Genomic DNA, 13,028 nt, shown 5'->3' on the forward strand with positions numbered 1-13,028 from the left:
GTGTAAGTGACATTTGAGAAGCCATCGTTGATTTCTGGAAAAGCCCGTGACATCATTGATTTCTGTAGGCCCGGAGCATGGCGCTTACATTGCGCGTCTAGCTCAATGCTAGACGTCTGCGGGACCGCCTGGTGAAACGGTCTCACCACTTTGCGGAAGTGGCTTGTCGTCAACTTTCCTATCCGCCGGGCCCCCAGGCCTTGCCCTGAGGTTCGTGCGCCTACCCGTTGATGTCTTCACAGGCGGTCCCTCGATGCTTGGCGCGCCGACCTTGTCTCCTTGGCTAGTGGCGTCTTCCAGGGGTCTTTTAGCTGCCGAGCTGACACCAGTATTCCTCGCGACGCCGCTGGCGTTCGGTGACGCGCCGACAGCATCCAGGTCAGCACTTGAACTACGAGGGACGCTTTTCGCGGCCCCCGTTTGTACACTTCGTGTGTGGGAGCACGGCCGCTCAATGGAACGCACCAAATGCGTTTCCATTGAGCGGCCGTGGTGAGAGTTTCGGCTTTTTGAGAACTTACATTTTTTGCAGAATCGTCTGTTCCCTCAGACGTTTTTGCTGCAGAGTTCGGCGGGCTGTGTACTGACTTTGATCTTCACTTGCTGGAGTTGAGGCATCGCAATGTGGCCAAGTTGTGCTCACATCCCCGCTACCTTTCACAGCGTCCTTCACCTCGGTCACGTCCATAATGTGCACCGTTACATCCTCATCATTGTCTGTTCCGGTCACTGCGGTGTCTCAGTCGTCGTCCACGTGACCGAAACGCCGGCAGTGTGAGCAACGTGGCACCTTGCACTCGCGACGCACATGCCCCGAACCATGGCAGCGGAAGCACTACAGAGGCCGACCTGGGGCAACCAACAGCGCTAGTTTACCGGCGACGCGTATCTGGTGTGGCAGGTCGTCAACTTTGAGACCATTCTTGAGCTTCAGGAGCACAGTCCGGGTAGTCGAACCTTTCTAGTTCGCTCCCTCCACACGCCAGCGTTCCCGAGTAACCTCGGTCACTTTGCCAAACGCCGCCAACGCCGTACGCACGTCGTCGTCCGCCACGCCATGTAGCAACCAATGAAGCCGAAGCCTCACCTGCCGCTCCTGCGGGTCGATGATGAGACAGCGTCGCCCCTTGACCTGAAGTTCTTTCAACCCAGCCAACCGCTTCGTTGCCTCTGGGCTGTTTAATGGCACGGCCCACACACCGTTGATCTGGTAGGCACCCAAAGCCACAACGTCAGGGAGCAGCCGTTCCTTGTGCAAAGCGTCCCGGAAATCTTCGACCCTGAAGAGCCACGCTCGAACATCTCCGTGCAAGAACCATGTGTTCGAAAAGACGCGTCCTGTTGGAAAATGCAGTAAATAATGTCAACATCCTTGTCGATTTCAGCTACCATCCTGTTACCGCGTAGAGGAAGTCACGCCACGAACACATGCATCCACAAGCGGTATAGAACGCCTTTATGAATTTCTTGCGGGTGTAGTGGTTAGGGTCGGGCATGAAATAGATGTTAGCTAGCCCATGCCGCCGTCCAACTTCTCCACGCTGATGACATTGTTGAAAGGAGGGACTTGTTCTCATCGAAAACTAGTAATATGGGATTTATTTACAGTATCTACATGAGAACGTTGCAGTTCATCAGTCTAACATGACTGATTGAAGAATGCACACTGAGGAGCCGCCAACGGCTCCTTAAATACACTATGTCCTCCGCAGATTCCTAGGTGAGGGAAAAACGGCCGTTCAGCCTGCTACCAATTCGAAGCGTCCAAAGTCATCGTAGCCGATCCGCCTTTGAGGGGGAGGGTTTGCGCACTCCTGCACAGGTTGCACTGACCACACCAAGGTGAGAGGGTTCTCGTAGACACCGTGCTTGACCCGAGCAGGCGCCTCTTCATCCCAGTGTTGACTCCGCAGACAATGGCCGCCGCGTCTGTCCATGACTTCTAAGCGCCGTGAGACAGCTGCAAGGCATCTCCCAGGATTTCTACCGCTTCAAGCAAGGCGTGACGGCGACAGCGAATCTACTGGCAATACTTGGTCCGCCGACCGCGTTTAGTCATAGCGGCGCCGAGGGGGTGTTGATGCCCCTACAAAGCGAGTCGCCGCAGCAGGTGGGGAAGGGTTCCACGGTCGCTTCTGGGAAGCTCGCCAACCCCGCAGCAGCAGCTGGTTGGGAAAATTTTGTAGGTCGGTACCTTTGTAGGCCGTTCGTAACACGGGTAATCCAGCGTCTCTAGACGCTTGGTGCATTTAAATTTGAACAGGGTGAATTCCGCAGGTTGAGCCGCTATTAGTAGCGATTGTGCATGCATTGTATAGACGCAAAAATAAATAAGCCCCAAATATATAAACTTTTAAACTCAGTGGTGCACTTTGTCCTTGCAGTTCCGCTGGTAGCCCACATTCACAGAGTGGAATGGCTGCGATTTTTTTTTTTTTGGCCTGCTGCCAGACTGGTGATCTACAGAACACAAGTGGTGCAGCGCAGGCAAGGAGAGAAGGTGGTGTGACTCCTGCTTCTCCCATGTCTTGGCGTCACTTGCTCTGGCGCAGACAGCGTCTAGGGAGAGCCGCTCGAGCCTAACGGGACCTGCTTTGTCTGTCGAGATCCACTGCACAGAAGCAGCGAGCTGAAGTAACGGCTGAGACATACGGTGAATATGCAGACATACAGAATCAAGATGCCATGTCCTTCTGGAAGCACTGTGCACGGTCAAATGAGCAGTAATGACATACTGAACCTTTAGGCGCATGTAGTACTGTGCGAGTATGTAACTCGCATGGTAATGTTAACGCTCAAAAATCGCAGCTCTGGAAGACTAAGCCAGAACGTGTATTAGCGTAGTCCAGTAGGAGTTCAAGGTGTGACATACCATTCTAATTAAAGAAAACAAATAGCACTCTTTAGTCACAGGACCGGTAAATGTCCTTACATTTTCATAGCCCGTCTGTATAGACATGAAGTTAGACTGTCATGTCCTGGATGTGCTAGGCACAGTAGCAACACTTAGACTACAACCGAAAATGAAACCAAGGAAAGTGTATGAGAATTATTTGATGCTTTACATGAAACGTAAAATGATAACGTAAAGGGTATTGAAAGTGTACGAAAGAAAAGTCGCTGTTTCGCCTGAAATGTGAAGCATCGATTGCGATAGTAAATTAGTAGACAGCTATACAAAGTAAGCATGAACCCATCTGCGGAAACTCGCTGTCGAAACGCTGGCGTGAGGAAACGCGACGGCAGCAGCAAGCAAAGTGACATTCCTGTTGTCCGTCGCTTCAACGAAAAGTGAGCGCTGAGCACCCCGCATAAAGCTACGAGCCGCCGACGCACCCAGACTAACGCAGGTCGCTCTCCGCGCAGCCGCCGCATGCGCAGCTGCAGGCGGAGTCGCCCTCCCGACTCAGCCCGGTGCCTCGCAACGTCAGGCGCGTAGCGCAGGACCGGAGACGGCGCGCATCGTGCCCGCTGTCGTCGATTTTGCTCGCGCGAGACGGAGCCGCGGCTCCTCTCGCACGCCTTCACTCGCACACACAGCGTAGGGCGCGCCGATGGTGTTATCGTACATGGAGTTTATAGGCAACCTCACGGAGACGGCAACGGTGACACCGACGGCGAAAATACGCTTTGGGTGCCATTTAATTGCTGTTTATTTATTTATTTACAGATACTGCAGGCCCTTCTCGGGCCCATGCAGGAGTGGATACTAAGAATACAAACAACAGAAGTAAATTTAAACTAATTACTTGACATAATCGCACAGATATAATACATACAGAAGTGAAAAACAAAACGCAAAAAAAACATGGCTATACACTGGACATAGATGACAAATGAATACGCGGACAAGGCAATATTATCAACTCAGTGTGTACACCACTTGGACTCGAGCTCGAATTTCAACAAAAGTTGACATTACTAATAGATTCAACAAATGATTCCAGCAAAGCGTAGTTCACTGCTTCCTCAGATAACGTATTCCAATAATAAATTGCGCGAGGAAATAAAGAGAACTTGTGAACTTTGATGTGACTGACTGGCTGTCTAATAGTTTTACTGTGGTGCGTTCGCTCTGATCGTTTGAAAGGATCCTGAAGATATCGTTCCCGTGATAGCTTAAAGTTCTCATGATAAAGTTGGTAAATAAATGTTAATCTAGATATTATCCTGTGCTGCTCAAGTTTTTCTAGGTTGGCCCTATTACGTAAGTTGCTGACACTAGAGTGACGGGAGTAAACAGAATAAATAAACCGCAAAGCTAAATTTTGTACTCTTTCGATTTTATTAATCAAGTATTGTTGACAAGGGCTCCATATAACCGATGCATACTCCAGTTTTGGTCGTATTAGCGCTTTGTATGCGTTTAGTTTTACTGCAGCAGGGGTAGGTGTATTTCGCAGTTTCCTTTTCAAAAACGACAATTTCTGTAGTGCACCCCAACAGACATTTTCAACATGCGGCTCCCAATTGAAGTTACTGGTAAGTGTGATGCTTAAACATTTAACTTTGTCAGTTCTTGTGATGGTAACGTTACATAAAGAGTAAGTAAAGTCAAGGGGCTTCTTTTTGTTGCTAAACGTAATGTAAGCTGTTTTGGAAGTGTTTATTCTCAATCCCCACCTTGCGCACCATGCATCAATGGAGTGTAAAGAATTGTTCAATTTAATTTGGTCATCTCTGTTATTTATGGCTGTGTATACAACACAGTCGTCTGCAAATAGTTTAATCTGGATTGGTGGTTCGACGCAATGATGAGTATCGTTAATGAATACCAAGCAAAGGAGAGGCCCGAGGACCGAGCCCTGCGGAACACCAGAGTACACATCGAAATCTTCGGAGACACTACCGTTTATGGCAACACACTGCTTTCTATCTCTTAAGTAGGATTCAATGCATGCCACTACTTTCTGTTCAATGCCAATTGCCTTAAGTTTTGTTAATAAATCTTTATGAGGAACAACATCAAATGCCTTTGAAAAATCCAAGAAGATAGCGTCCGTTTGGCCTTTTATATTGAGTGTAACAATTAATTCATCAGTTATTTCAGCAAGTTGGGTTACAGTAGATAAACCAGATCTAAAGCCATGCTGTTGCGGATAAAGCAGATTGTTATTTTCTAAGTAATTAACAATGGCCTTAAAGATAATGTGTTCGAACATTTTACAACAGGTGCTAGTTAAAGAGACGGGCCTGTAGTTGTTAATTTCAAGAGTAGAGCCAGATTTATGCACCGGAATGATTTTTGCCGAGCGCCAATCATCAGAAATTACTGCAGTGCTTAAAGATATAACGAAAATAGGATGTAAATAATTGGCCACCCATACAGCATATCTGCTCAAAAAGGTATTGGAGAGTTGGTCAAGACCAGGTGATTTCTTCACATCTAGCCTATGCAAGAGGCCCAGAACACCGTCCTCTGTTATCTCTACCTCGGGCATTGGACAATCATAGCCATATGATGGTAACGGTGCATGCGAAACTGTACGCGTGAACACGGATTGGAAAAATGCATTAAATTTGTTAGAAATGACAGTCGAGTCAACAATACTTTCACCAGAAACTTTTATCACTGATATACCCCGTTTATCCTTTGATAGATAGCGCCAGAACTTCTGGGGTTCTTTGTTCATAAATGATTGCAAAGTGACTGAAAAAAAAACGTTCTTTCGCCAACCTTGTTTGCTCCCGCAGATTAAAAATAAGGCTTGAAAGGCCATTTGTAATACCGCGTTTACGTCGCCGCTTAATTTCACGTTTTAAATGAATCATTTCTCGCGTGAATCATGGGTATTCCCTATTAGTGCGTTTCTTTTTTAATGGGACATATTCTTGCTCGCAGAAAAGAAGAGTTTCTCTAAAGTATGACCACATTTTGTTAACATCACTGATATTGTTGAAGTTAGCAAAGCGTGATTCCAAATAGTTTAAAACAGCGATATCGTCGGCGTGTGTGTAGTCTCTGACGAAAGTATCTGAAGGCTTAGTAGAAGAACGCCCTCCCACAACCGGACATGACAGAGCAAGCAACTTATGGTCAGATATGCCGTCTTCAACACTAACCGTACAGCCTTGAAGTGAGCTGCTAACAAGTGCTAAGTCAAGGAGTGAAGATGATGAATTATTGACCCTGGTATTGTCGGAAACTAGTTGGTGTAAACAAAAGTTGAATGTAGTCGTGAGCAATGCATGAGCACATTTAGAATATTTGCCGTCGTGAGAAAAATTAGACCAGTCTATTCCCGGCAGATTAAAGTCTCCCGTTATTATAATGTTCGACCGGGAATTCGTATTATCCGCAAGGTAGTCGTGCATGGCTTCCACATATTCCGGTGAAGCATTTGGGGGTCGGTACACACCACCTAGAAGTATACTTTTGCCCCGGAATTTAAGTTTGCACCATATGCTTTCATGGTTATCAATCCCATCCATTAGTGTGAATGCAATATTATTTTTAATCGCCATAGCTACTCCACCACCTCGTGACTATCTGTCTTTACGGATAAGCCTATAAGTAGAAGGTACGACTTCCGAATCCTGTACATGAGCATGTAACCATGTTTCAGTAATTACTAAAACATGCGGATGATAACAGGAGATTACATCTTCGAGGGAACCGGATTTATTTACGACGCTGCGCGCATTGAGCGACACAACGCGGAGAACTTTGCTTGAAGATTGTCATTTTTTATCGCGACTTCGTGTGGTCACACGGGCAGAAGCAGGGTGATCGGAATCACTCTGCGTCTGCGCATCAGATCGTGTGATTTCCACTCGGCGGTTTCGAAGCTGATCCCAGATATAAACTTTATCATCTATTTTCAATTTATCAAAAACAAGTGAAACCTTTGCTCCATTGGCCTTTTCCACAGTTGCAGAACGCCACAGTCTACCGCGCAAGTCTCGAATTCTTTTAGAAAAGTCCTCTGATATTGAAATCTGCGTTCCTTTTAGCTTATAGCATGATGACATTATTCTAGCTTTCTCAGAAAAATCAAAGAGCCTCAACATAACTGGTCGGCATTTCCCAGCATGTTTATAACCAACCCTGTGAATGCGCTCAATTGAATTCACTTCGGTGTCAAGCAACTCCTTAAATATATCTTGTGTGACTCTATCTTGCAAGGATTTATTATCTTCTTTTGTTTCTTCACTTAATCCATAAATTATCACATTATTTCTTCGACTACGGTTTTCAAGATCATCAACCTTATTCGATAACTCATTCACTAGCTCCCTCGTCTCTTTGTAGTTTACTTCGTACTCAGCCAGCTTCTTTTCACATTTTTCTAATGGCCCAAGCTTTCTCCATTGAAGATAGCCTTTCTTGAACGTTGCCTACCGTTTATTCCAGTTGCTTCACGTTGGCGGAGAGTATGTTGAGCGTCTTATTGGTCTTTGTTTGCTCTTTTAGGATTTGCCTGAGAAGCTGCCTGCTATTTAGAGTCGCCTCGGATTCTGACTCTGAGGACGGTCCAGGGTTAGGCTCCACATCCCGTGATGTCAACAAGAGCAGTCTAATAACATGCAAACAATCGCACAGAGAAACAAGCAGGCACTGTGGGCCTGGCAGCACTGTCAATGTAAGTGAATCGTCCCGAATAGAATAGACAAAATACTTGTCGCCAACCTGGACGAAAAAGCAGAAATGCATGAGCATCCGTCCGAGTACGGTGCTGCCAAGCCCACTGAAAGGCTGCTGGAGATGGCTGCGGCTTTTATGCTCGGGCTGGGAAGTGTCCGTTGACGTTACACTACTGACGAGATCGTGTCGTAACAGCACTTGAGGCGCGGCTTTCCATGATGGTGCTCCATCGAGGGGACATTCCGGCGCAGGCGCGACAAATCTGTGTTGCAGTGAAAGAACCTCCGTCGGTCCCGCCATGGCATCCGCCCGCAAAAGGGCAATCTGGACGAAAAAGCAGAAATGCATGAGCATCCGTCCGAGCACGGTGCTGCCAAGCCCACATTAAAACAACTTCAATAAAATAAAATCGCAATAAAAACAACTTGCCGCCGATGGGAGAGGAACCTACAGCCTACTCATTAAGCGTGCGATGCACTACCACTGTGTTACGACGAAGGTTGGTCCCACGTTCACGTTCGTGAGGATTTATGTGCATGTGCAAGATCTGACTCTTAGAGTGCAGGCAATCAGAGCTGACGCATGCCACTGGAACGACGACGAAGTTGAAAAAAGTCGCAGTTTCGCCTGAAAGGAGAAGCATTTGTTGCTATAGCAAATTAGTGGACAGCTATGCGAAGTAAGGACAGTAGTTTTATCGGCCGTATGAAGTTGTAAACATACGCACACTAACTAAATAAAGAAGCATGGTGTCATCCGCGCACACGCTAACCTGAACACATCACACTCGATGAGCGCGGCCACCCGCTGTGAAAGCGCCGTGAACACGGCGCGCACAAAGGTATGAGCCGCCTGCACATGGAGGAAAGAAACTGAGAGGCCCTACCCCCTCCGCGCGCTAGGGAAGAAGTGTGGAGGAAATGACGTAGTAGGTTCTCATTTTGTTGCTGTTTTTTTTATTTCTTTGCTGTAGCGCTCACGCCTTTCGGGCCACAATGGCGGCTTTGTTATTGTTCTTTGCGCTCACACGTGTTGCTCCGTAGGTTTCGTACTGTGGCAAAGGCGCCGTGCGGGCAGGTTTGCGTTGGTCTCCGTGTTTTGTTGCGCTGCGTTATCTGGACCGTGCTCTACCGCATGTTGCTGTGGCCAGGTGGCACAGGAAGAACTAAAGTTCGTGAAATGTACGCGCATGCAACGCTGTACGCAATGTACCACGCCACGGCAATGGCAACGGACGCAGGAATATTCGCGGGAAAATTTGCCCTCTTTGGCGGAATCATGCTAACGTGCTAACGATTGTTTACTATTGCTGCGAAGCACGCGGGTGCGAGCAGCACGATTGCGCGCACCGCGGCGTGGTTTCGCGAGAAATGTAAACAAGGGAGGAGAGCTGGCCCGATAGGCGGAGCAACGCCATGAGCAACGCCATGAGCAACGCCAACTTCCGTCTTCCCTTTAGCTTCACAAAGAGTGACGTCGGGGCCTCTCCTAAGTTTCCTTCTCCGTGCGCCTACAGATCCCTTTCACGATACGGGGCGCGTGACCTCACGTGGCCGTTCAAAGTACGCACTCGTTGGAGGAATCGAAACCGCCCCTCCCTCCCGCGCTGCCTCACCGCTTTTCTCCATATGGGGAACCAGCGCTGGCCAGGAGGCGCTACGACATTTTTCATGCGTTACTAAAATATGCTGAAACTGTCCGATAGGGAGGCTACGAAGATGGCACGACATATTTAGCGATAAGAAACGTGCGCCTGTATCAATGTTTGTCTAGCCCGATGCGGCCAGCCAAGTTCTGTCCATGGCCATGCGCGCTGCGTAGAGCGCATGCGCTGCTACGTCCTAGCACGTCGGTTCCCTGCCGTTTGAGGAGCCGTGAAAAGTGTGACTCAAGACAATCGGTGAATTTGCTGACACGAAATCACTGCTAGTGCTACTGGAAACTGTGTCTACCGCTCGCTAGGCTGTGTGTTACGGCGCTGCTGTCGGCACGCGAAGCTTCAGCGCTGGTTGCCCATTGGCCTCGAGCTCCACCACTGGAAAAGCTGGCGCCACCGTCGGTGTGACGTGTAGGAGGGATCACGTGGACATAGCGGCCGCGTCGGCTGCTTCGGGAGCGCCGAAGCGAGCTGAAAACGAGTTTAAATTCCCTCGTACGCTGCGATCCTCATTTAGTGGCGATATTTTCCCACTTCGAGTGTCTCCTTTACAACGCTTGAAATCACTACAATAGGTAGTGGCTGCCTTTGAAGGCGCGCAACATGGTAGGCTACTGCTCGGTGCCGCAGGGCCGGACGCACGTAACGGAGGCAGCTGTCAGCCTTATTCACACGTAGCCGCAGGACAAGAAGCTGCGTGAAACTTGGCTCGCGAAACATAAAACCGGCAAACAGTCATCGGCTACAACTCGGGTATGCAGCGAGCACAGACGCGAGGAAGATTTCTGCTACGGCGCCCGGTCTGCGATGTTCTGAAAACGCGCACTGAGACGCTCGCCCGGGTCCGCTGCCCGGCTAATGTCATGACGGTTTGGTCTATGAACTTGTCGATGCTATAGATACTGGCAAGTTCAGTGGAGTGGAAAGGCAGCGGTAAGAAGCACATTTAAAGAAAGCATGGCATATGGTCATGTTTGTGTTATCAATTAGTGCACTGGATTACAAAAAAGGAGCAGCGGGAAATTACATGCTGAGGACACCGATAAACGTACAGTGCGACGCAACTCGAGAAGTAATATTGAAATGTCCAAAATTTTAGAAGAAAAAAACATTGAATCGTCGCGATGGCACATCACAGTTCCCGTAGGCGTCGTAGCCTCTACAATGAAATTATTTTTGAACCGCTCTGATAGCGCCCACGCAACAATGATTGTTTGTATACTGTCAAATGCTCAAATTCTGCCGCCTAAAGCTCATGGCACGGTGCGAAAACGCGCGCGCGGAGAAAGCGAAACAGTGCGCGGACAAGCATGCAGACGCGCAGTCGGTCGCTGCGAATCTGTGCGATCGCTGAATTGAGGCTTCGTTCTATTACGCTCCATTTACTTATACAAACGCTATAAGAACATATTTCACATAGTTTGCTCTCAGCGTTTACCTACCTTTCACGCAAGAAGCCGGTTCGGCAGACTCCATAGCGGCGACCGCGCGCAGTGGCGTTCACTGTACGTATTCGGTATAGAGATAGCGTCTGTAAACGGTTGTGTGCTTTCAGTTTGCCCAAGATTATTATTTAGACAGTAAGAAACTTCTCTTGTTTCGAAAGTACTTGCAGAAATGTCCGGGAGAGCTCGCGCGTGGTGTTTTCAGTGAGCGCTGACTCCTCGCCCCCCCCCCCCCCCCCCTGCCTCCCTCCCATCCTTCCACGGCCTTTCGCCCGACAGAAGACAGCGTGTTTGCTCTCCGCTTCCTCCTTCGCATGCGCCAGATTCAGCCGATTCATGCCTCGAGCTCCACCACTGGAAAAGCTGGCGCCACCGTCGGCGTGACGTGGTATGAGGGATCACGCGGGCACAGCAGCCGCGTCGGCTGCTTCGGAACCGCCGAAGCGAGCCGAAAACGAAAGTTTAAAGTCGCACCTCCGTTACGGTTCTGATTAAGTGGTGCGGCTTTACCGCCTTGGGTGTCTGCTTGACAATATCTGAAACTACTATAATAGGTAGTGGCTGCCTTTGGAGGCGTGCAGCATGGTAGGTTACTGCTTGGTGCTGCAGTGCCGGACGTACGCAACAGAGCCCGGTGTCAGCCTTATTCACACGTAGCCGAATGGCAAGGAGCTGCGTGAAGCTTGGCTGGCGAAACTTTGAACCAGAAGACAGCCATCGGCTACAGCTCGCTTATGCACCAAGCACACACGCGAGGAAGGTTTCTGCTACGGCGCCGGGACAGCGCGATCTTCGGTGAGTAGAAGCAAACGCGCACTGAGACGCTCGCCCGCGCCCGCTGCCGGGCTAATGCCAGGACGGTTTGGTCTATGAACTTGTTGATGCTAGATACTGGTAAGTTCTCTGGAACGGAAAGGGAGCGGTAAAACGCACTTTAAAGAAAGGCATGACATATGGTCATGTTTGTGTTATGAATTTATGCACTGGACTACAAGAAAGAAGCATAGGTAAATCGGACGTTGAGAAGACTGATAAACATACAGTGCGATGCAACTTGAGAAATAATATTGAAATGTCCAAGAATTTAGAAGACAGAACAAGATTGAATCGTCGCGATGGCACATCACAGTTGCCGTAGGCGTCAAAGTCTCTATACCGAAATTATTTTTCAACAGTTCTGCTAGCGTCCACGCAACAATAGTTGCTAGTGTACTGGGAAATGCTCATATGCCGCGGCCTAAAGCTCACGGCACGGTGCGAAAATACGCTCACAGCGAAAGCAAAACATTGTGCGCGGACATGCATGCAGATTGGCAGTCGGTTGCTGTGAACCCGTGTGATGGCTGCACGCCTTGAGGCTTCGTTCTGTTATTATGGTCTGTATTAGGTTATACAGACCACTCTCTATAAGAACACACATCACATAGTTTACTCTCAGTGTTTGGCTACCTTTCACGCAAGAAGCCGGTTCGGGAGACTCCATCGCGGCGACCGCGCGTAGTGGTGTTCACTGTACGTATTCGGTAAAGAGATAGCTTACGTACACAATTCTGTGCTTTCAGTTTGCCCAAGATTATTATATCCACAGTCAAAAACTTCCCTTGTTTTCAGGATACCTGCATAAATGCCCAGGAGGGCTGCCGCGTGGTGTTTTTATTGAGCGCCGTAAGTGAAACCTACGGGGAGCGCGCCGCGTGATCCCTCATACTACGCAAGGGAGGCGCTTCCGACAGATGGCGACTCCGTAACTCCTCGCCGCCATATTGAACCAGATAGGAGTAGTGGATCGATGGAGAGCGGAGAGGAGCAGCGCAGGCGGCGTATTTGGAATATCCAGAAAGTACAACGCATGGCAACCGCAGCACCACGCTATTGGCTTACGAGCCTGCGGGACGCCGTGATGTCAATCCTAGCAACGGTGCCAAGCGATAACTCTCGTTCCCGGTGCTCTCCGTATAAAAATTCCTCACGTGACCTGATCATGGGTGCCTAGGGACAGGATGGTTTAGGGATTTTTGAGAAGGCATGATGGTGGCGCCGAGCGACGCCGTGGCGTGTTCGTTCTCGGCGTGATAGTTCTCCGGCTCGCGCGGACGGTGCGTTGTTCAACATTGCTTATGTGATCGTGCTTGCGTTGCTTGTGTGTTGGTGGTAGGTTCTGTGTTACTTGGCGGAAAGCCGCGAGTAGTGGTGGTGCGGCAGTGCGACTTTCGCCTCGGTGAGCTCTGGCAGTACAGAATCTGCGTTGTGTGACCCGTGCTTCCCTAACAATTGAAATGTCGAACTGGCCTAGCGCCTCGGCAGCGAAGTTCTACGAACCGCGATGTGGCGTCGCCGTGTC

General features: G+C 49.2%; 1 protein-coding gene across 1 annotated transcript in view; it reads right to left on the reverse strand.

Annotated features, from left to right (window-relative positions):
* Positions 1-546: 546 nt before the first annotated feature.
* LOC135916686 (uncharacterized) overlaps positions 547-13,028 on the reverse strand; it is a 293,712-nt gene continuing 281,230 nt past the window's right edge. The window contains exons 4-6 of the mRNA XM_070539477.1: positions 8,358-8,437; positions 1,088-1,280; positions 547-603 (exon numbers count right to left, since the gene is read on the reverse strand). Of these exons, the coding sequence (XP_070395578.1) occupies positions 547-603; positions 1,088-1,280; positions 8,358-8,437 (330 nt within the window). The remainder of the gene's footprint in view (positions 604-1,087; positions 1,281-8,357; positions 8,438-13,028) is intronic.

Source organism: Dermacentor albipictus, chromosome 5 (genome assembly GCF_038994185.2).
Source record: "Dermacentor albipictus isolate Rhodes 1998 colony chromosome 5, USDA_Dalb.pri_finalv2, whole genome shotgun sequence".
NCBI classification, from domain to species: Eukaryota; Metazoa; Arthropoda; class Arachnida; order Ixodida; family Ixodidae; genus Dermacentor; species Dermacentor albipictus.